General features: G+C 44.0%; 1 protein-coding gene across 1 annotated transcript; it reads left to right on the top strand.

Annotated features, from left to right (window-relative positions):
* Positions 1-3,156: 3,156 nt before the first annotated feature.
* On the top strand, positions 3,157-21,783 carry FSD2 (fibronectin type III and SPRY domain containing 2). The gene is made up of 12 exons (XM_040569386.1): positions 3,157-3,929; positions 4,011-4,106; positions 5,137-5,370; positions 6,762-6,784; positions 7,739-7,860; positions 8,920-9,075; positions 10,160-10,294; positions 10,736-10,889; positions 12,164-12,297; positions 14,501-14,633; positions 18,127-18,303; positions 20,592-21,783. Exons 1-12 carry the CDS (start codon positions 3,192-3,194, stop codon positions 20,842-20,844), a joined length of 2,355 nt encoding a protein of 784 aa, XP_040425320.1. The 5' UTR covers positions 3,157-3,191; the 3' UTR covers positions 20,845-21,783.
* Positions 21,784-21,890: the final 107 nt, after the last annotated feature.

The raw sequence follows: 21,890 nt of genomic DNA, 5'->3' as shown, positions 1-21,890 counted from the left end.
AGGCACTGTCAGCAGTAATGAGATCATGACTACATGGATAATTAACTTGTAATTCCTTTCTGAAACAGCAAACAATTGCATGGCTAGAAATGTGAGGAAATGACACCAAGTTTAATTGGAATGGAGGAAAACGCAGAGCTGTGTCAAGATGCAATAGACATTTCCTATTGCGCTGTCTCCTGAGCTCAAGATGTATACACTGCAGTGTTCTCAAACACACTTAAAAATCTGCCAGCAAAGTTAGCTCTCCAGCAAGTTCACAAGCAGAAGGTTTTGTATTCTGGACAACTGCAAGGGTTGTGGATTGCAGTGGGTACACAGAACTCAAGTAATCGCAGTAATCACAATAATCAGTAATAATATATGTCATTTTTTATTGGGTGAACCGCTACTGGGCACAGACTGAAGTGTTACGTTCCTGTGAAAACCCTCCCCTGGCTTGGCCATTAGCCATTTTCTTCACTATAAATAGCTTTACAAAGGTCCAGCATACACATATGAGGTGTGGAGGATATACATGTGCAAGTATATGGAACACTATGATTTCTGTGTTTTTCTAAATTCTGGTGGTTTTTCGATTTTCTTAGATACGTTGTCTAGACTCTGATCTTGATTCCAACTCCAATCAGTAGTAAAGTTTCTACTTATTTAATACAGACTTTTGCAAAGGGTAGCACACACATTTAGCTGTTCAGCAATGCTGTATGCATCTGTCTATCTGTTTGAGTTGGTTTGTGCAGAGTGCACAGTCTCTGTATCTGACACAAGATGCCTGCCTAGAACCACAGCCTTGGAAATCACATCTAGAGTCAGTGACTGCACTCTGCTGGGTTTATTAATACCACCTCAGAAACTGAGAGGGTGCTCTGGCTTTAGCAGGGGGTGTGTACAAATGTTCCAAGTACTTCAGGTCCAGGAATCACACGGAACCTTCAGAGCTGTTTCTCAGTAGATGACATTCATCCTGGTGACACTCAAGTAGCATGCTGCTGAAGGACAGCCGGGGCACATCTATATTTGTGCCATTCCTCATTGCTGGCATGTCCCTATCTGAGGAAAGAGGCGGTCTAGGGTTACTGCAATGTCTTCCAACTGCAGTCATAGGAAAGTGGCAGGGAATTGCGTTTGTGTGAATTAATTTTTACTAGGGGAAATAAATGTGAAGTTTGATGTCATCTTGGCTATCAGAAGAATTTATGACGTCTTAAGATAGAAGGCAAGTTTTTAGGTAGTAAAATTGTTTGCTGTATATTTCTGATAATTGACGGTGACGGACTTAAACATTCTTCACTGTAATTGTATCTGTCTCTGTAAACTGAGTAAACACATAATCTGAAAATCTTATTTAGGCAGCAGGGTTCCAGACAAGCTTAATTATGCTCATTCTAATTTATGTAATTTAATTTCATTTTGGTAGGAGAAATATTTGTTAATTCACTTTTCTAGTTAGTAGTAGCTTCTAAGGGAAGCCTTGTTGTTACAATTATGGGAAAAAAAGTCTTTTGGGGAGCCAGACAACATTTTCTGGTATGTTTCAAGACCTTTTCTCTGTTTAATATGTTAGAATTTGCATGATTTATTTTATCACCTTTACCATAAATAGTATTTCTGCATAACTTCAGTGTTTTTTATCCAGTAAGATATTGCTAGCTCTAGAATTCACATTCATGTTTGCAGTGCTAGAAGACAATGGTGAACTTCTTTGTGTGCTTTCTTACAGCCCCAGGAGGCTGGACTGTTTTCAGTCATTGATATCAAACTGGAGAGTGGAAAGTTTCTTACCATTTTACACCGGTTCAAAAAGTTGCTTTCGAATAAGTCACTGAATTTGTTGACTTTGTTAGCTAAGTAATCCTCAAGAATATCAATAAAATATTGATTAAATAAATTTGAGGTGACACCAAGTACTTGAAACTATAGAGACTGTGAAAAGTAGTTTGAAAGCAAAGCTTATGTGAAAGCTTCTGCAGAAGCTCTGATAACCTTGTTGAGTGACTGAACTTTGTGTTTTTTATTTTCTGTGAGAAAGTGGTTTCAAAGCTTTTATCTGTTTTGCTGAGTTAGAAATAGATATAACTATAGATTTCTTAATATTTGACTGAAACATTTCTATGAACTCTGTTGATTGTAGTAGCAAATTTCTAGGAAAATGGACCTGAGCAGTTTTGTATCCATGATTTTGTTGAGCAGTGGAGGGCTGTTTGAACATTGCAGCTCTGACAGAGCACCAGGTGGTCTCCCTGTACTAGCATTATTTCATGTGCTGTTATTAATAGCGGGAGGGTGGGAAGGAGTGGGCTTGGGGGGTCAGCATTAAGATTGCCTGTGTACCTTTAATGTTGTCCCACATGCATCTGCTTTATCATACAGCTCTGCATTTCACATCCGCGGGCTCTTTTCACACCTCCCACGTTGCACAGGATGGATAAAGTGTGCAAGCTCCGGGTCAGAGCAAACTTCTCTCAATTCAAGGGTCAATGGCCTGCCTTGCTTCCTCTATGCTTTATCATGGGGATCATCACTGATCTTTTTCTGTGAACTTCATTTATGTAAAAAAAAAATATTTTCACAACACCTGCGAACCCCGAAAGGGCAGGATGTATCCCTGTTTTATAGAAAGGTTTGGAGACCTGGAGTCAGAATAAAGTTAAAAGAAACGTCAAGTTTAAATTTCAAGAATGATCAGTTGAAAATTCTAGAACAGGAATTTTCAGGTCATTTGCTAACATATTATGGGGCATCTGTGGTCACAAGAGAGGGCTTCCTACAGGATGCCTGACTGACAGTACAGAAACAGTGCTTGCCAGCAGATGGAGGGTGAACAGACTTCAAACCAGCTCATCTCCAACTGCATAAGACACCTGAAGCACAGTCACAGTGTTGAGCTGAAGACAGGACTACTCCACAGTTAGGAAATTGGTGTCAGGGTCACAGACGAGCCACTCAGAAAACACAGGATACACACCAAAGACACAGAGGCAAGAAAAGCCAAGCATCCTGTTAGGAAATGACACTTTGGTTTTTCCCATGAATACTTCCAGGCCCTGAGCAGTCCTCAGACAAACCTATTCCATCAATACATTTTTAAGCAAGAAAAACTCATGCTTGAAATCAAAGTATGTAGCTAAGGATCTTTATTTTCTTTTACAGGACTGAGACTTGTCATCTCAAAAGCCTCACTGAGGATACCAATGTCAGCCAGATCTGGCAGTGCAAGACAGTATGAAACTAGTGGCCAGCTGCCTGGTCATTCAGGTTCCCCACCAATTGCAGATTCTAGTGAGACTGAGGCTGAAGGCTTGATATTTTATCACATGGATCTTTATGGATCAAAGGAAAGGTTTGATATCTTTCCCGAGGAGCCATCTGGTCAAGCAGACAGATCTCGGGGGAATAGCAGAAAGGAACCTGCATTGAGCACTGAAAAAATTCAGCACTCACAAGAAGCTGGATATGACTTGGAAAAGGAGGTTGCAGAGCTGGCCAAGATGTATGGACTTGATGAGGATAAAGAAAAAGAGCTTGAGCTTCTTGGAGGACATCTGGAGACGGTGGAGAGAAGATGGCCACCGGCTCACACACAAAAAGCAGGATCGCAAGGCTCTATATACAGTGCATCAAAAAGCAGCTCTCCAGTAAAAGATCAAAGTACAAAGCAACAGGGACTTCCTGGCGAGGCTTCTCAAGATGAAGATCAGAGCAAAGCCATAGCAGAGGATGACACCGAGAGCCACATGTGGTCCAGAGAGGGGCTTAGCAGCGGTGGCATGTCAGATGAGCAGAGCAGCCAGGCTGTCAGTGAGGAGGAGGAAACAGCAGATGTTTTTTGCTCTACCTGCAAGATGCCAATCCGAGCCTTTGACAAACTGTTTGGTGAGCACAGGGATCATGAGGTGGCTCAGCTCTCCAATGCCGTGGAGAGCGAGAAGGTAAGACTAGTACAAGTGTGCTGTGGTGCCTCTAAAACAGTGTTTGGACATGCTGAGACTCATGCTGGGTTTTTCTGGTAGGAGGAGATTCATAAAAACATGTGCAAATTGGAAGAACAGATTGCTCAGATAGAAAACTTTGCCAGTCACTTGGAAGAAATCTTCATCACTGTAGAGGTAAGGCATTTCTCCTTGGGCTAACACTTTGGTACTGGGGCGTGAACGGATTTGACAGAGTCACAGTATTCAGTTGTTAATGGGGTAAGTAATTAGAGTACCAGAACTCAGAGTTATCGTGGGGTTTGCCTAGACTGAGGTACTCAGGAAAATTCATCCTAATTGTTTTTTTAAGTGGGCTGGTAAAACCACATTAAACCTTTGCACAAAACTTGCATTCAGAAATAAAGCCATACCCACCCAGGTTTTCTTAGTTTTAAGTGGCCAAGGACCTGTGATCTAGCTAATCCATCCACAGTGTACCCTTTGTGCTCACTCGGTTTCATTTACAGATCCAGGCAAACCCTTGGACCAGCTGCTTCGAGATACAGCACTTCAGGGGTTGTGCTCCTGCTTGGCTCATGTCAACTTGGCCCTGGGGGAAGGGGTCCAGCTGGTAGCAAGTCAGATTGAAGCCGTAACTCAAGGCACCTACTGTCTTTTCTCTGCTGCATGTGGCACAGAAGGACATCAGTGCCTGAGCAGTGGGCAGCTGCTGACAATAAAGCCTTGCCTGCTCCTTAAATCTTCCTTCCTAATGCTTTCTCCAGCAGCAAGTGAAGATATCAGCATTAACTGCTCAGCTCCCCCACAGTGAATCCATGGATCCCACTGGGTTGCCATGGTTTCTTTAGTGGAAGGATTTGCTTGATTGTGTAGGTAGAAATACTGGGGAGATTATGGCTAGGATCTAGCCCAAGTTGTGCTCCCTGGGCTTAGGTTGGAGACAGTTGCTTTGCATCACTGTTTTTATTATAATTTCTGATGCTCTTGTTATGTCTGGAACCAAATCCGACACTCTATGGGGCCTCAGTGGGGGAGAAATATTAGAATGAACACCTAAAATGCAAGTTAGTCAAATAACACCTTCTGTGTACTGGCATTGCATCACTGTCAAGGAGAATTTTAGGCAGGCCTGAGAAACATTTTTCATTGACTGAGTTATGGATCAGGTCTGATGCCGAGGAACAAAACACCAAATGCCTTGCAGGAGAATTTTGGGAGGCAGGAGCAGAACTTCGAGGTGCATTACAACGATGCAGTGCAAGTGCTTGCTCAGAAGTACGAAGAACAGTTGGAAGCTCTGGGGGAAGAGAAGAGGCGGAAGCTGGAAGCGTTATATGGGCAGCTCGTCAGCTGTGGGGAACATCTTGACACCTGTAAGGAGCTGACAGACACAACCCAGGAGCTTTACCTGGAAAATGACAAAGCCAATTTTATGAAGGTAAAGAGCTTTGATTGTCAAGGCCCCTTCTAAATGCTTTTTGCTGCTTGCAGGTAGTCTACAGCAACTTTATTGCTAGAGAGTATTTGGGGTTCCCAGTCTGCGTGCTGTTACTGCTCTAGGTGCTTGGCATGGGGGCATTGACTTGGTGGGGCAGCACAATGGGGCCAAAATGCAGCGGCAGCAGAAATTTGTCATTTGGATATGCAGTGATTTATGAGTCTTGCTGGGGTTCGGAGAGAAGATAGCTCTAAAAAAACTTGCCTCAGGAAACTCTGGAAACACTTAGCAGTGTTCATTGCCCCACACAGGCTCAGCTCCCTTGCTCTGTTTTGGGCTCACAGGAAGCAGGCTGATGCTTCCACTTTGGAAGACGTTTCTTTTCCTTGCTCATTTTGTTGGAAAGCTCAGCTGAACAGGAGGCTCCAAACTAAACACATTATGAGCGCCTGCAAAGTGACAGATGAATCCCGCTGTTGAGGAGGTGTTGAGAGCTATTTCTCTTAGCAGGTAGAAAAATAATAGGGAAAAAACTAAAAATAAAATTTTCACTGCTGATGAATGATTGCTTTAATGCGAGCTGTCCTGTAACTCGGGTGAGTGGGAGTATTTCTATAGCACAGTTACAGCAACTTCTGAACTGGACAGTAAACGAAGCTCTCAAGCACCTCCTGTCCATTCCAATGGAAGGACTTGCAGGGGTAGCCCAACCTGATGAACTCTTTTCATGAAATGACTTTTCCATTCCTCTGCATCTCTGGGAATAACCTTATTTTCTCCTTACCTCGTACACAGTTCTACATCATCCATAATAACCACTGTTCCAATCTTTCAGGGCGTGGGGCTGAGGCTCCTCTCCCCAGCATAGCACCAAGTGGTGAATAGCTCTTGCTCATGAGCTCTCAGCTGCTTAGGTCCTCCAGGGACTGTATGTCCGTCTTCGAGAGAAATTGCTGCACTGACTGCACATCAGTGCTGGCCTTTGGTCTCTTGGGATGTTCCCGGTGTGGCCCTTGGCTGGGTAAATTATGGTAGCAATGCTCATACTACCTCCAATACAGACAATGTTCACAATGTTATTTTCACCAGCCATTGTCGGCTTTCCCTGTTGGACGACTGAGGAAGGAAAGAGTCTAGAGTCTAGCTGGGCAGATGCTGCTCCCTGCCTGATGCTGCGTGTTGTCTTACTGTAAATGCCCCATGACCTGTCCATTTGAATGGGCTGTTACAGAAAGCTTTGCTCCTAGAGCTGTGCGAGGGCCAATTAGCTCACCCTAAGGGCTGCATTTGGGACATATAAGACAGGTCAGCAGCACGATGTAGTCTCCTCTGGCCTGATGCAAGAAATATATCTTTTCTTTCTTTAACACACACTCTCTTTTTTTCTACAGGCAGCGGTAACCATGGTTGACAGGTAGTATCACAGTTTGGGATTTTGTGTCACATTTCTTCTTGCTAATTAGAGCTGTTATTGTAGCCATTTGCATGTTCTATATTCCGTTCAGGCACACAGATTTTAGCTAAGCTACTAGAGCTACGGAAACCTTTAGTATCTCTTGTCTAAACTGCTGCAAGAGAAGTTGCTCTAGGAAGTTCAACACTCAAAACTAGTTTTGAGCCAATTTCAAAAAACTCAGAAGGAGAGTTAAAGCATGAATAAATCACTGTTTTCAGCTGAGTCATAAGGAACCAATTTCAATGACTGAAAAACAGGATTCCTAAAGATCTTGATAGAAAGGCCCTGGATACAAACCTGCCTAAAACCAATCACCCGAGATAGATTACTAACAAGCTAATTTATGCATTAATATAGAGGGGTAGAAAGTCAAGCTGTGAGTGCTCAAGGCAGATCATGAAAGATGTTGAAGCAGTTGGAAGAAATCTTAAGCAAGACTACATAATTTGCAATATATATATATATATTTAAATTGATTGGCATACATTTTGAAAACATACAGAAAAGATACTCCTTTGTTTCAAAGTTACAACACCTAAACCGAAGAGATCCTGAATTAGTAACAGAGTCATCAATTCTAAAAAACAAGATGAAAGTCAAGGAGCAGAGGGGCACTAGGGGAAATCTCACGCACCTGCTCTGTGGCAGCACAGGCCACACGAAGCATGGTCCCTCAGTCCCATCTGCATCCAGCTGCTTGCGTTTGGCATCTTGGACACTGATCTGATGTGGCCACACACCCAAGCAAAGGGCATGGGAAGGCTGAGCTTAAAACAGCTATGGAAACACTGTTTTAAGGAAACAGATGTTAATTTAGAGCTTGCTGTTCTTTTCCTCTAAACAATAGATATCATAGAATGGTATCTCCAACACTGTGGTGCTTCTAATTAGACATTTTTTCTTATGTTATAGACTGGAAGAATTCTTAAAGAAAGAAGTGGATTTAGAGCTTTCAACACTGCCAGACTTTGAAGAACGCATCATAGATTTCTCAGAAGTTGAACAACTAATGAACTCTATTAATACTATTCCAGGTACTCTTCCTATCTGATTATTATTTAAGACCTATTTACATTCAATTAAGTATATGAATTAAAAAGAATTCCATCACTTCTTTTAAAGGAGAACTGCAAAGGCAGAGTTAGCTTCTCCCTCGCTTGCCCTCTAGATATTTTTAGTTTGCCTATATATGCAGAGACTCTGGAAGCTATTTCTGTTTTTTTTTTTCACTTGTTTTTAGTATAAAACTACCAGAATTTTCTAGTTCCTGGATGATTTCCTAGAAGGCTCACAAAGCCACCCACCTTTTTGATGAAGGGTCAGGCATGCTGAGCTGGTGATAACTTGTCTTTCCTTGTAGTTACTTGAATAAAGCAGAGAGGGATACCAGAACAATACCAATTATACAATCTCTCCAGCTTCTCTCAATAACTAGATTTCAGTGCTTTGTCCCTCTGCTATTTAGTAAATGTTTTCCTGTCACCCACAGGAAACAAAGCAAAATCCAAATAAATTCCTAATGATAAAAAAAAAAAAAAAGTTTGAGAGAGTAAGCCTTTTCTGGCACACCACAAATAGTCAGAAATAATCAGACAATACGCATTTTTTCCTGCCCATACACTGTGGTTTTTAAAAGTAAAATAGCATTTGCCGCTTGCTTGCTTGTGCTGCTGACCCTCTGTTGGACAGCTTTTCATTTGTCTTTCCTCCAGAGGATCTTCAGCAGCAGGGCTGGCCCCCAGGGGTGCAGTGCCTGTTAGATGCTGCTCTTGCAGGGCTGTACTAGCTGGCTGGGGAACAGCAGCTCTCAGAGACGGGGTGGTGAAGTTTACAGAGAAGGAGTGAGCTGAGGTTTTTGTTATTTTGTTGTTCTGATTTTGATTTGAAGAGAGATGAGTTTGTACACCAGAGACCTGATTATCATCTCCAGCTATTTACTGGGTCAGCTCCTAACTCTTCTCCATGTGAGTGGAATGCGACTCCACTCAATGCCTAGGCTTTGTGTTTACGCTTTTGTGGGAGAAGTGTTTGCTTGTCAACAACAGATCATGCTTCACATACATTCAAAAACCGATCTGTTTTCCCCTCTGCAGCTCCTTGTGCCCCTGTGATCAATCCCCAGGCTCCCAACGCAGCGACTGGCACCTCACTGAGAGTTTGCTGGGGCCTCTTCTCAGATGACACTGTTGAGTGCTACCAGCTGTGCTACAAACCAGTGAGCAATGAGAGGCATGGTAACGAGCAAGCAGGTACAGGAGGCTGAGACCCAAGGGGAAAACCTTGGTCCCCACTGTCAAAAACAGCGTGTTCCAAAGTGCCTCCGGACCTTGCTGTAGCAATCAGTGCACCTTCAGCAGCTACTCTGTCTGCCACCAAAATGTCATATATGCCACCGCAGCTCCTGCTTCCAGCTTTGCCAGCTTTGTTACACTTTCCCTGTCAGGTCTGTCGTGCTGCCAGCTGCATCAGGACCCATCGCAGGAGCAAAGACAGGACCATGGGAGCAGCTGGGATAGCAGGAGTGGGAAGGAGGGGCAGTGGATGCAGTCAGGTCCTAATAGAAGCATTTCCTTTCCTGAGGGGCAGACACTGCAGCAGACACACATACACCGCATCCAGTGCAAAGCACGGTATTTTTAGAAAGCAAATCATCCTATTATCGGCACGCCCACTTAAACCCCCACAGTCATTTTACAGTTTATCTCAATGCTAATAATAGGTTGCAACTCCCCAACAACCACACACCCAAAAAAGAACCACAGAACCATTCTAAAATGTCTCAGCTTTATGATAAAACTGCATTTTCTAATAGTAATGTTTCAGAACCTTTACTGCAAACACCCAGACACTTCTCAGATTTAAGCAGAAGCCTATACAGTGCCAAATGGCCAGTTCAGAAAGAAAAGCAGAACTGTACAAATTTTGTAAAACAAAGAATGAAAAAAATAGTATTGAAATTGCTTCAGCTCTTGTCCCACTGCTGGGGAGAGCTGAACGGATAGCATCCCCGGAGTGGTAATGTGCAGGGTCTTTTTAAAAAAAATAATCAGTGATGGGTGGTTGACCTACCTTTCAGTTTTTTTTTCTGTTTGTGTTTTTTTTTCCCTCTGAGTGATGTTGCTCCTACAGAAGCTGATGCATTATCCAATTTGTCAGTTCTTAGAGGAAGGTATGGTGAAGCAGCCTAATCAAAGGGTAGGGAGCAAAGGAGCTCTTGAACTCATCACACAAAACAATAAACTGCAACTCCCATTATTTGATGAGGCCTTGGGGAAGGGCAGGTAACTGTGTAAAGACACTGTAAATGCTTTGTTTTTTTTTTTTCCATTTCAGAGCATGTGCTAAAAGTCAAAGAAACTTACTGCACCATTACTAATCTGTTGCCAAATACACAATATGAGTTTTGGGTCAGTGCTTTAAATGCTTCTGGCATCAGTCCACCAAGCGAAAGAGCTGTTTATGTAACAGGTAAATGTATTTTGCTCATATGACTATAGGATCTTCATAGTGAAATCCACAGTAGTCTCTGGACTTTATGTCAGTAATGCAGGTCAGAGTGAGACCTTGAAGCACTCATTCCAGAGACCTTTGACATCTCAGAGCAGAGAAGGGATGAACTTTTATGGCAAAGATAAAAACAATGACAGAAAGAGAATGAGCATGCATAGAGACAGGTTATACATCCCTTTTCTGACTAATTATCTTGGAACCTTTATAGTCCAAATGAAGTTTTTGAATAGTACTGTTAAACACCCTGCCTGCTGTTTATTGTCCATGGGGGAAGCAGATTTCTTTAACCATATAACATTGAGTAAACAACTTTGCTATATGTTTTAAAAATCTTTCAAGCATGCTTGTTGCAAATGTCTTCAAGCAATTACTTAAATTGTTCTTTTGCCTACTTTTTAGCTCCTTCACCACCTATAATTAAGAGTAAAAAGATACGAAGCTGTGAAAATGCAGCACTAGTGTGCTGGGAATCTAGAGACATTAACCCCGTTGATTCCTACATGGTCGAATTGTCCAAGCTGACAGATGAAGAAAATGACGACACTGTTACTGAGTGAGTCACTATTCTATCAAGTTTACAGCCTGTAGAGATTAAACCATTTAAAGTCATGTGATATCAGGTAGCACTGAGAAAGGACCCTTTGGTCAAAAGCCTAAGACAATGTGTTTAGAAATGTGCAAGCCCAAGGATGTGCAGAACAACCTCTGGGGAACTGTGGACCATACAGGGCTGAAGAAATGAATTGTGCCACAAGAAGCATTTTAGTAGCCCGTGATTTGATTTGCCTGGGGTAGGGAGTAGAAAATCTCAGTTGTGAATAGGAAATACCAATACTGACGTTATCAGTAACAGGATCAGGCACACGTATTCAAGCTTTTGATTCTTAAAAAATGTATTGGACTAAAGTCAGCCCCAAACTACTTGGCTGTGGAGGTTCCAGAGTGGCACTGCAAGGAATAAGCAGCTGGGTTAGCTCTGCATTTCAGTATCTCAGCGTATGGTGAAAGAATACATCTGTGTATCTGCTCTTCCTTTTTTCACTATGACTTAGCCCAGCCAAAAGGAAGAAGTATATAAAAATCATAATATCCTATCACAAAAGTCTAGCTCTGTTACAATGGCATTGAAATATCCTCTCTCTCCCTGAAAAACAAGCTGTATATGTTAGTTCATCCATTAAGTATATGGGAAATTTAAATGGAATTTAAATAATTAGATGTAATTGTAAGTGATGGTTGTGTGAATATTTCATAACAAATTATTTAAAAGAACTTGATTTCTGTGTTTGCACACTATCCATGAACAACCTGTGGTATTTTTTCAATTTTACTCTCTACTGGAAATGGTTTAAGGACATTTCCCATTTTAGAGTTGCAGAAATATCTTCCCATATCAAGCTTAAATATAAAAATTCAAGTTATGGTGCCTACTTGTGAGCAGTCAAATGAGATAATATTTTCTCCCTGTCCTCCGTTTTGGCAGCAGCTTCTGTTAGGAACTGGATGTGACAACTTACAAGAAGCAAAGTTAAAATTTGTTTTACTTTTGTAGGAATTCACCTTTAGAAACATTCCTTTCAGTAAACTTAATTGTATAATTGTTAATGGAAAATGAATATACAGGGCATGGGGAAAAGCGTAGAAACAAATGTAAAAATCTCAGAGTCTCTCTTACCGCTGGCAACTCTTACTAGAAAAGCTGAAATCTTGTTGAAGGTTATAAGAGAAGCTGATCATGTAATTTCTTCTCTGTTGTTCAGAAAAATAATCTCAAAGGCCCACCTTTGTTCTCTACCCTATCATTCTCCTCGGATTTATTTTCTATAGATCTATTGTTGGGATTCCTAACTGTGAAGTCCTAATTCACCTCCAGCCAATACAAAGCTATCGCATCTGTGTTAGAGCCTTAAACCTGGGTGGTTCCAGTGAAAGAAGTGAGCCTGTCCTGATACACACCACAGGTACTGTGCAGCTTGGATAACTCCCGCAGCTTGCCATAGCATCTACTATCCCAACAGAAAGCTTCCTGCTGGCTCCAATGGTGTCTGGATCAGGTCCTAATCTCTTACATCTAATTACGCATCTGGTAACATTTTAGAAATGAAAAAAGTCTTTTTGTAACAATAAGTGCATTGCTTTAGCTCTGTTATTCAAAAACATTTTTTTGCCCAGTTCATTTGAGACTTGAAAATTTCTAATCTCTAAACATTTTAAAGGAGTAGATCAGCCCAGTGCCCCCAGATATCACCAGCTTGCCAAGTACTGACACACCAGGGAAGAAAGCTGAGGTGTGATTTCAGTTTACTTCAGAGATTACCTTGAATGCTGCTGCTGGGAGGTATAACTGAGGCAGTCAGCACTTTCCAGAGTAATGTGGGTATGTGAAGCCTTCCTGTGTCTGTATTAGCACATCTCCTGCTTGGCTGGGGGAAGCTCTGAAGGCTGATTTCTTTATTTGTTGGAAAAAGGTGGTCCATCCTTCAGCTGGAAGTTTTGGGTTTTGGTAACTGTCACAGTATTGCATTACCCTCTCTGCTCTTAGTGCCACACCGGACAAGCATTAAGCTTCTCTGCCAAGGGGAAGTTGGAAGCCCTTTCACCTCCCAACCTCTAATCAGAGCTCATTTTAGTGCCTTATAATTACAGACACCCATTTTCATCGTTAACACTGCTATAATGATGCTGCAACTTCACTGGGGTGTCCCAAACCTCCCATGTCACTCACAGATGCACTCACACCATACCTGTCTCTCTTTTGCACTTACCTCACGTGTGAGATTTGCAAATTTTGCTTATTCAGCAGGCTGACCACACACCCATGCAAGACGTTAGTCCCCGAACAGGCTTTAACACAGCTCTGGCTGCATTTCAGTTACACGTCTGTCTGCTACATGTTGGTGACACCCCAGAAAAGAAACAGTCACTTACATCCCCGGAGAGGAGGACTCGTGTTACTATTGTTTGTGTCTATTTCAGCTACTCAAATCAAACCCAGTATTTGAGATTACCATTTTTGCTAGCACAGCATATGTTTGTTTTCAGCAGCACATGCCTATAATTGTGCTGTCAGTTTGTGTTGTATTTGCTTTGAAGTAACTGCACTTTGATTATAATGATTTAATTTGGGATTAGCACAGAGAGATTTATCTTCTCAGAGCCTACATTATGTAAACAGCCGACGCAAATTGTTCTGTCAGCTGCAAGCGCTCACCTCCAGCGCTAGGCATGACCTTTGGTTCCTCCTTGCTGGGGCTGATGCACAAACACAAACTACCAACGGCAGCTGTGATGCCGGTGCCTGCTCAGCTGAGCACCGTGTGCCAGACATGCTTCATGATGTCTCCAAAGGTGGCGAGGCAGAAGTGCTTTCATCTCGGGCTGGCGTAGCCGACCTGCCTCTCTGAGGGCTGCTCTGAGGAGGAGCTGCTGAAGCAGGAGGGGTGCTTGCTGTGTTGGGCAAGCAGCTCTCTCCCAAACCTCACAACTCCTGGACAGAGGGGGGCACGCATTGCTGGGGGTGTTGTAGCAGCTTGCGCAGCAGTCCCCTGCTGGGGAAGGCTCTCAGAGGGCTGCTAGCATCAGTCACATCCAGCCCGCGCTCCGTGAAGACAGGTGGATGGGGGAGGCTGAACTGGGTGGCCTCTGGGGAATGAGCCCCACACTGGGGTGCTGCGTGTGGCACCTTTGTAGTCATCCCTCCTCTTCAGTGTGCCCAGAGTGGAACACATGGAAGAGTGGGGCCATGGAGAGGCCTTTAAACCTCTGCCTTTTCCTTTCAGTGATTAAAAATATATTACTTCAGCTCTGAGGAAGATGACGGAATTGGACAGTCTGTTGCAGGAAGGAGCTGTCATCTTTGAATAGCTGCTTCCTGCAAAATGCCTGCAGCTTTGAGCCTTGGCTGGATTTAAAACTAGGCTAAGGCCCATTTTCTGCTTTTCACAAGGCTGTAACTAAACAGTGTTAAGCTGTAAGTTGCTCCTTTAACACCCATTTATTTGAAAAATCTGAAAATGGACAACCTTGTCCTCTCAGTGTCAGCCAGATTCCTTCCAGAATGCTGTTAATCTTTCTGTGGATCCTAACATTTCCTCCACACCCTTGCTGCAAACCACAATGCCATAAGGAGTTGCTGGAGTTCTCAAACATTCTTCTCCCTTGCAGGCACCTACTTCTGTCTTAATGAAGACACAGCCCATCCTTTATTGGCAATCCTAGATGATGGATTTACAATTGCCTGTGATGAACTGGAAAACCCGGAGTGTGATCTGCCCGTCTATGATAACAGCTTTACAAGGTACACAAAATTATTTCAGTTGCAACTAATGTGTATGTTTTGTGGCTGCTTCACCCATCACACACCCCTACCTTGAATTTAACTCCACTAAAAAGGTGTGCTGGTATTGCAGCTCTTCTCACCTCCAAGCCAGGCACCGATCAAGTAAAACTTCCAGACCACGCAGTAGATTTTTCCGTCTTGGTTTTTGCACAAATGATTATGGTTGTCTTCAATTTTAGACAACTGTAAACATATCCGGAGGTATTTTTAAAGGACTATAAAATACCTTTTAGAAAATCAGACTTATTTTAACCTATGCCATATCTCTTTGTGTGATGTGTGCACCAACTTCTCCCCATTTAATTCCTTACAAAGCCCAAAGAACCTAAATAAATGTCACCAAAAAAAAAATCAAAACCCATTTACTCTTTAAAAATCTTAAAATAATCTTCATAATTATTAGGCTCTCTTTAATTATAGTGATCTAGCACTTGCAGATTTCCAAGACTTGAGGAGCTGCTACTCTCTGCTGGCTGTTTCTCCCTTGCCCCTGCCCCTTCTTCTGCAAGCTGCCAAGGTGATGCAGCCTTAAACATAATGTGCATGAGAGTCTGCCCATCCTTCCTTGGTCTCATTGCACACATTGTGATCTGGGAGCTGTTTTCATAGAGGTCTGTTCAATGGAAACCACTCAATGCATCTTACATAAAACTTGTTCACTACAGTGAATACTACAGGACAGGCAGAAAAAAAATAAAATTGGTGCTTTGGGCACCTGAGCCTCTTCTTTGAAAGTGACTTGTGTAGTACAGAGCACAGGCATTTTTAAAATAAATGCCAGGAAGTGTCTAATGGAACATGGAAAATAAGGAGGTGATAGGTGATAGCCAACATGGCTTCATTGAGGGCAGATTGTGCCTGACAAATCTGGTGGCCTTCTACGATGGGGCTACTGCATTGGTGGAGAGGGGATGAGAAAGCGACATCATCTACCTGGACTTCTGCAAAGCATTTGACAATGTTCCCCATGATATCTTTGTCTCTAAATTGGAAAGATGTAGATTTGCTGGATGGACCACTCAGTGGGTAAGGAATTGGCCGGATGGTCACACTCAAAGAGTTGTGGTCAACGGCTCAATGTCCAGGTGGAGACCAGCAATGAAGGGTGTTCCTCAGGGGTCGTTGTGGGGACCACCACTGTTTAACATCTTGGTCAGTGACACGGACAGTGCCATGGAGTGCACCCTCAGCAAGTTTGCTGATGACACCAAGCCAGGCTGGATGGGGCTTTGAGCTACCTGGTCTAGTGGGAGGTGTCCCTGCCCATGGCAGGGGGTGGAATTAGGCGGGCTTTAAGGTCCCTTCCAACCCAACCCACTCCATGGTTCTATGGTAATGGGGCTTTCAGCAGCTGTCATTGATTTTGTGAGCTGAAATCTCTCTCCCTAGTTAATCTTTGGAACTTAAGCATCCCATGGAAGTCAATGGAAGTTAGCAAAGAGGATTACAGGTGCAGACAGCCACAATTACGTGTAAATCTACTTACATGTTGGGCACCTTGAGCTAAATTTGAACAGGTATTATGCACCAAAGCAAATGCTAAAAAAAAGGAGAGGGATACAAATACTTATTCCTTGCTGAAAAATATGGCTGAATTGGTCAACTCTTTGCTTAGCTCTTATTATTTGGGCCTACAGATTTTGGTTTCAAAACAGAATTAGGCCATTTGCCATTAAAGTGAGAACCTCATCTTGCCAAAATGCAGCAGTTTCCAGTCAGCACCACAGAAACAACATATAAGCAGCACAGGCATCTGCAGACACAGGGCCATACGTGCTCACAACTCAGCCCCTTCATGGAAATGCAATGTCATCATGATGATCCTAAATGGGATTTCATCCACCCTTCCACAGGGTGCTTTTATGTTTCACATAAGCAGCCAGAGCTGGCACTCATCTCATGCTGAACTCTGAGGCTGTTTTTGATGCCACTGTGAACTCAGAAGACTTTCTCACGCCAAGATGCTGTGTAAAAAAATAAAAAAGCCCTCAAGTTGAAATGACTAATGTTCACACAAGATTATGTAGCAAACTCTTCTTACCAAAGTTTACATGATCTCCAAAAGGCTTATGTGTTTCCTAGCCACAGCAGCTCCTGCAGTCTGATTCAGGTTTGCCTTGGTGGCTTTGCAACCCTCATTACTATGGTAATATTTTGTTCACAGATGTTTGCCCATCCATTTTGCATCATTCCTTTTCAAGCTGTAGCAGCACAGCCTCTCTCAGGCTCAATTTCAGCAGCCTTTAAGCTATTCCCAAGACATACACATGCACTTCTAATGAACTGTACACTTACTTTACATGATTGCTGCTGGGGTGGCACAAAGTACAGCCCACCCTCGCTGCGCCTGTTGTTACACATCAGGCCCTCAGCATGCTGAGTGCAGTTATTTCTTGGTATTACCTGGAGGTAGATGAGCTCAGCCAGCAACATCCTTTGTCTCTGTAATTTACATCCTCAGACAATCCTACCTCAGAAATATGCAGGCTGTGACTCCACATCCAAAACTTTAGGTGTGTTTTGAAACCTGCTATGCCCTTTGATGCAGCGATGACAGTTAATAGACTCTCCACTTCTTCTGAAGCAAAGCTGGGGTGTAGTCTTAGAGGATTCATGCTGCCCTCTTAAATTGAGTGGGGGTGTTTCAGAAGCATTTGCCATGGGTTCTTTTGTCCGGTTTTCTTGCTTCAGAAACTGTTTTTGCAGCCTTGCATCTTCAAAGGCCCCAGCTCCTTTGACTCTTGAGGCTGTTCCCGTAAAACAAGCTGAAGGGTCTCTGTGGCATGTTATCTTTGTCAGTCCCTCCCAGACATCTTTTTAAAGTATCTGTTTTACATGGTTCCTGTCATAAAGGATAGCAGACCGTGGTTCCTACCCTTTATGATAGAAACCACAATCTGCTGTCAAAACTTTTAATTGCCCAGGTACCGAAGCATATTCCAAGCCCTACCACCACGTCCAATTCTTGGTGGTCTATCTACCCACAGCACAGGCTGGTCTCCCCCTGCCCAGCTGCCCCATGCTGTTGCAGTGCTCCATTCCTGATGGTGGGTGACACGTAAAATTTCTTCCCAGCTTGTTTGGGAAGAAAACACAATGTGTAGATTTTTTCCCTACTACACTGGGGTTCACCAGAGCACTCTTCTTTTCTAGCAAGTAAAAACTTCCCAGACAACCCAGGCAGCACAGGATGCTATTCTCCCTAGTCCTGAAAGTGCCCAGGGCATTCATTCATACAAAGCTGCCCAAAGATAAAACAGGGTTGGTGTCACAAAGAAACCTGTCAGGTCCTCAGCATGTGGACTTCACTGTCATCAAAAATCCACACTGCACTAAGGAAACAACAAACATTATTTACTGGTATGTAACATCCAGGTATATTACATAGCTAAACATTTTAAATAACATTGCAAAGAGTCCCTGCCAGAGCATATTCCTGTCTCTCTCACAGGTGTATTGGGATCCTGGGCAGTCTGATCCCATTCCCAGGAAAGCATTACTGGGAGGTGGAAGCTGAGGAAGATACAGAGTACAGAATTGGTGTGGCTTTTGAAAACACTCCGAGACATGGTTATCTGGGGGCAAACAACTCATCCTGGTGCATGAGGCACATCATCACACCATCAAGGTAAGGGCTGTTGGAGGCTACAGGTCTCCTGTGGGAACACCTCCTGCATGTACACCTGCAGACAGAGCAGCAGAGAGCTCGGGCTTATAGGGGTGGCCAGAGATCTTACACCAAAGTCTCGGCCAAACACTTAACCAGGGGCCTGTGATTATTCCACCATTGGCACTGTAATCTGGTGTTGGATGGATACTGGAACCTTTAAGCAAATCCTACCGCTTCATGACATTCTCACGTTGAAAGAGGCAGTCCCAGGAATAAAAATTTGAACAGAATCTGCATTACAGAAGTTAGCTATAAAGGCCTTGTTATAGGTCACTGAAACCCCAGTGGGAAGACAGCCAGTAATAAATAGATCCATGCCACTTAGAAAGTACAAACCTAGCTGAATCCAGCTGTATGCACCATGTTTTGACCTCTGTTCTCATGGAGGTACCGAACAACCGCACCTGCATGCAGAAATGCCAGCTGCCCCTTACGCTTCATCTGGGACCGCCGGCTCTCCCCTGGACAATGACAACTGAATTAACATCATTGCCTTAGAATCTCATGGGAGATTCAGGCACCCTGTGAAGGACCCAGGAACAAGTCACAGGCATCCCTGAGTAACTCCCATAGCCTGTCTGAACGCCACTCAGCCTGCATGATTTGCCACTGTGGTGCTGGCTCCCCTTGAACAGGACGCTTGGGCACCACCTGAGTGCCCCGGCATGCTCACTGTCAGCAGATGGTAATGATGGCACAGCGTGGTTCCAGAGCTTCCTGTCCTTGCCAGCTGGTACACAGAGAGGCTTTAGATGCAGCTCAGCTGGCGGGAGCACACACTCCCAAGTGCTTGCTGCCCACAACTCCCCAGCCATCGGCCTGCTGCACAACCAAAGTCCTTAGCAGTGCTGGCATTTGCCTCCCACACAGCGAGAAGTGCTGCTTAATGAGAGGGACTAAACCCACTGAGGTTAATGACTCTTCCATACGCCGCAGGAAGGCTAATTTGATTTCCTTGCTACATTGAGCTAAGAGGTACATTGAGGTTTGCTCTTATTCTTCTGAAGCAATGAGCATGGACTTCAGGGAAGAGAATACAGAGCTGGGCCACTGCTCAGTTTGAGTCACTGTCATACCCATCTCTACAGGGAAATTTTCTCAGGTTTGAGCAGTGTGGGTGGAGGAGGTGGTTAGTGAAGAAGCAGGCCCTTGTGAAATACCAGATAACTCACTTTAGCTGAATAAATCTTCTCACTTCTGCTCAGAAAGGCACACATTCCATAGAAGTCTCATATTTTTGGTTGCAGCGTGCCACACTAGGGAGAGCAGATTGAGTAACTGTTACAGGACCTCAGCATTACTCAAACAGTGATTACATATGGAAGATGAGGCCTACCCTCACGACAAAGCAGTTATGTACAGTGCACCTTCATGGCCTCCATTAATCCACAGCTCAGGAATCATGATTAAAAGAGGTCACCCTCTAGTAAATGAGGGCTGGAAATTCCCCATCTATACCTCCCCTGGCTGAGGAGGGAGCTGTCTTGTAGGAAAAGCAGCCAGAAACATAATTTAGACAACAGGGTTTGAAAAATGAAATCAAATAGTCTGGAGGATGCCGAGCCACACTCTGAGTCAGTCTCTGCCCGAGGGATTACACTCCCTCATTGCTGCTGCAGACGTGGGCGTGAGCAGTTCCCAGTTCCTGTGCCTTTGGCAGGAAAGGGGGCTCGGTACCACAGGCCCCAGGGAGCAAGTGGGCAGCACTGCAGGGCCTGGACGGATGGCTGAGTCACCTCATCAACTCTCCTTGGCTGTGCCTACAGCTCTGGAGCTGCAAGACTGAGGAGACAACAAGTGTTGCTCTGGGGCAAGCCTAACCGGCCTGACAGAGCACAGCTCCTTCATGCAGTAAGGGACGACTTCAGATAAAACCTAGTAGAGGAGAAAAATGAAGTCCCACAGTGTGCTCTGACCTCACGCTTTCCCAAGTGTCACCACCCAGCCGTTTGCAGCCAGCTGGGAACATGAAATACAGGCCTGTTACGTGGGTCAGGCACGCAGGTCTGAGCACTGAGGGATAAGGTCGTGTAGAAAAGCAGCACTCACCATCAGCAGGTAAACAGCCATTGCTCAGCACAGGGGCAGGGGCAGTCAATACGGGGCACATAGGAAGGATGGGACTGTCCACACCACGCATGTGAAGTGGGAACAAACACCCTGCAACACGCCTGCGTGCACAAAGTGCTTCCTTTTGAGAAGCCAGGGTGCCCTTTGGTATTTCTGACTGTGCTTCTTGCCTACAGGCACAAATACGAATTCCTGCACAGCGGGATGACACCAGACATCAGAATTACCATTCCCCCCACAAGGATTGGCGTCCTGCTGGACTACGAGAACTACAGACTGTCGTTTTTCAATGCTGATATTGCCCAGCACCTTTACACGTTCAATTCACGCTTCCAGCATTACGTCCACCCCTGCTTTGCTTTGGAAACACCTGGTATCCTACAGATACGTACTGGCATTGCAGCACCCCCATGGACAGCCCTCCCATAAGCCGTGTTCCTCTGCTGCCACATCTACATACAGCATTGAGAAATGCCCTTTTTCAGCATTAACTGCTCAGTCGCACTCCCTGTAAACCAGCTCTCTCCTAAGAAAGACAGCAAAATATCCCTGACCCAAACAAGCTCCCAGGCCTAAGCCTTAGACAATTCCTCTCATCTTAGGCAACATCTCAGCAGAAAAACATTAGTCACAAGATCCATCAGCATCCTGGAGCTGTTCTCCAAATTACTGAGGGATGAAATGACTACCATCCTTCCCACGAGTGACACTGTTACCAAGCAGCAGTGGCAACTGGATTACTGGTTCCCCCAATACCCATTTATGCCTGGGGAACTCCCTTACTCCACAGCAATTGTAAACTCCACTCTTGTGTCTGCTGAAGAGCTAAAAATTAACCGAAAAACAAAAATAGCAAAACGCATAATCACTGTACAGCTGCTAGACAAAGCTGAAAACACTCCAAGCATGAAGCTGATCTCACAATCAAGTATTCTTGCCACTACACAGTCTGTGACACGAGATAATCAAAAACGCCTCCCTTGTGTGTGAACTGTTAGTGCATACCATACACAGTAAGTGGATTGAAACTGTGAAGCTTATTGAAATACTCAACCATGCCCTAGTCTCAAATATTTTACATAAATGAGAAGCATTTTGTAAGAATGCTTTTTATAAGGGAAAAAACAAAAACAGATGGAGGTGTTTTGCAGTGACTGGTTGCCCATATAGAAAAGTCTAAAGCACCTTTTTTTAGCTTTCTTGTTTGTTTGATGGCCATGCTCACCCCTGCCTTGGTATATCCTCCACACACACTGATCTTTTCTCCCCTCAGCACTGAGAACTTCTGTCCTCTGATGCCGTATCCCAGAAGCCTAGGGGCTCCAGTGTAGGCTGGAAGTAGCACTCCAGCACTCAACTGAAATGTCCTCGTTCAGACTTCATTTCCAGACACGAGACAGGCACTGCCCCCTCAAGCAGGCTCGTCCTGCTCTAAGCAGCCTCACTTGTGGATGTCAAAACTACCTGAGTTCAAG

The sequence above is a fragment of the Cygnus olor genome, chromosome 11 (genome assembly GCF_009769625.2).
Source record: "Cygnus olor isolate bCygOlo1 chromosome 11, bCygOlo1.pri.v2, whole genome shotgun sequence".
NCBI classification, from domain to species: Eukaryota; Metazoa; Chordata; class Aves; order Anseriformes; family Anatidae; genus Cygnus; species Cygnus olor.
The sequence above is the reverse complement of the archived record's forward strand: the minus strand, read 5'-3'. Positions and strand labels throughout refer to the sequence as shown.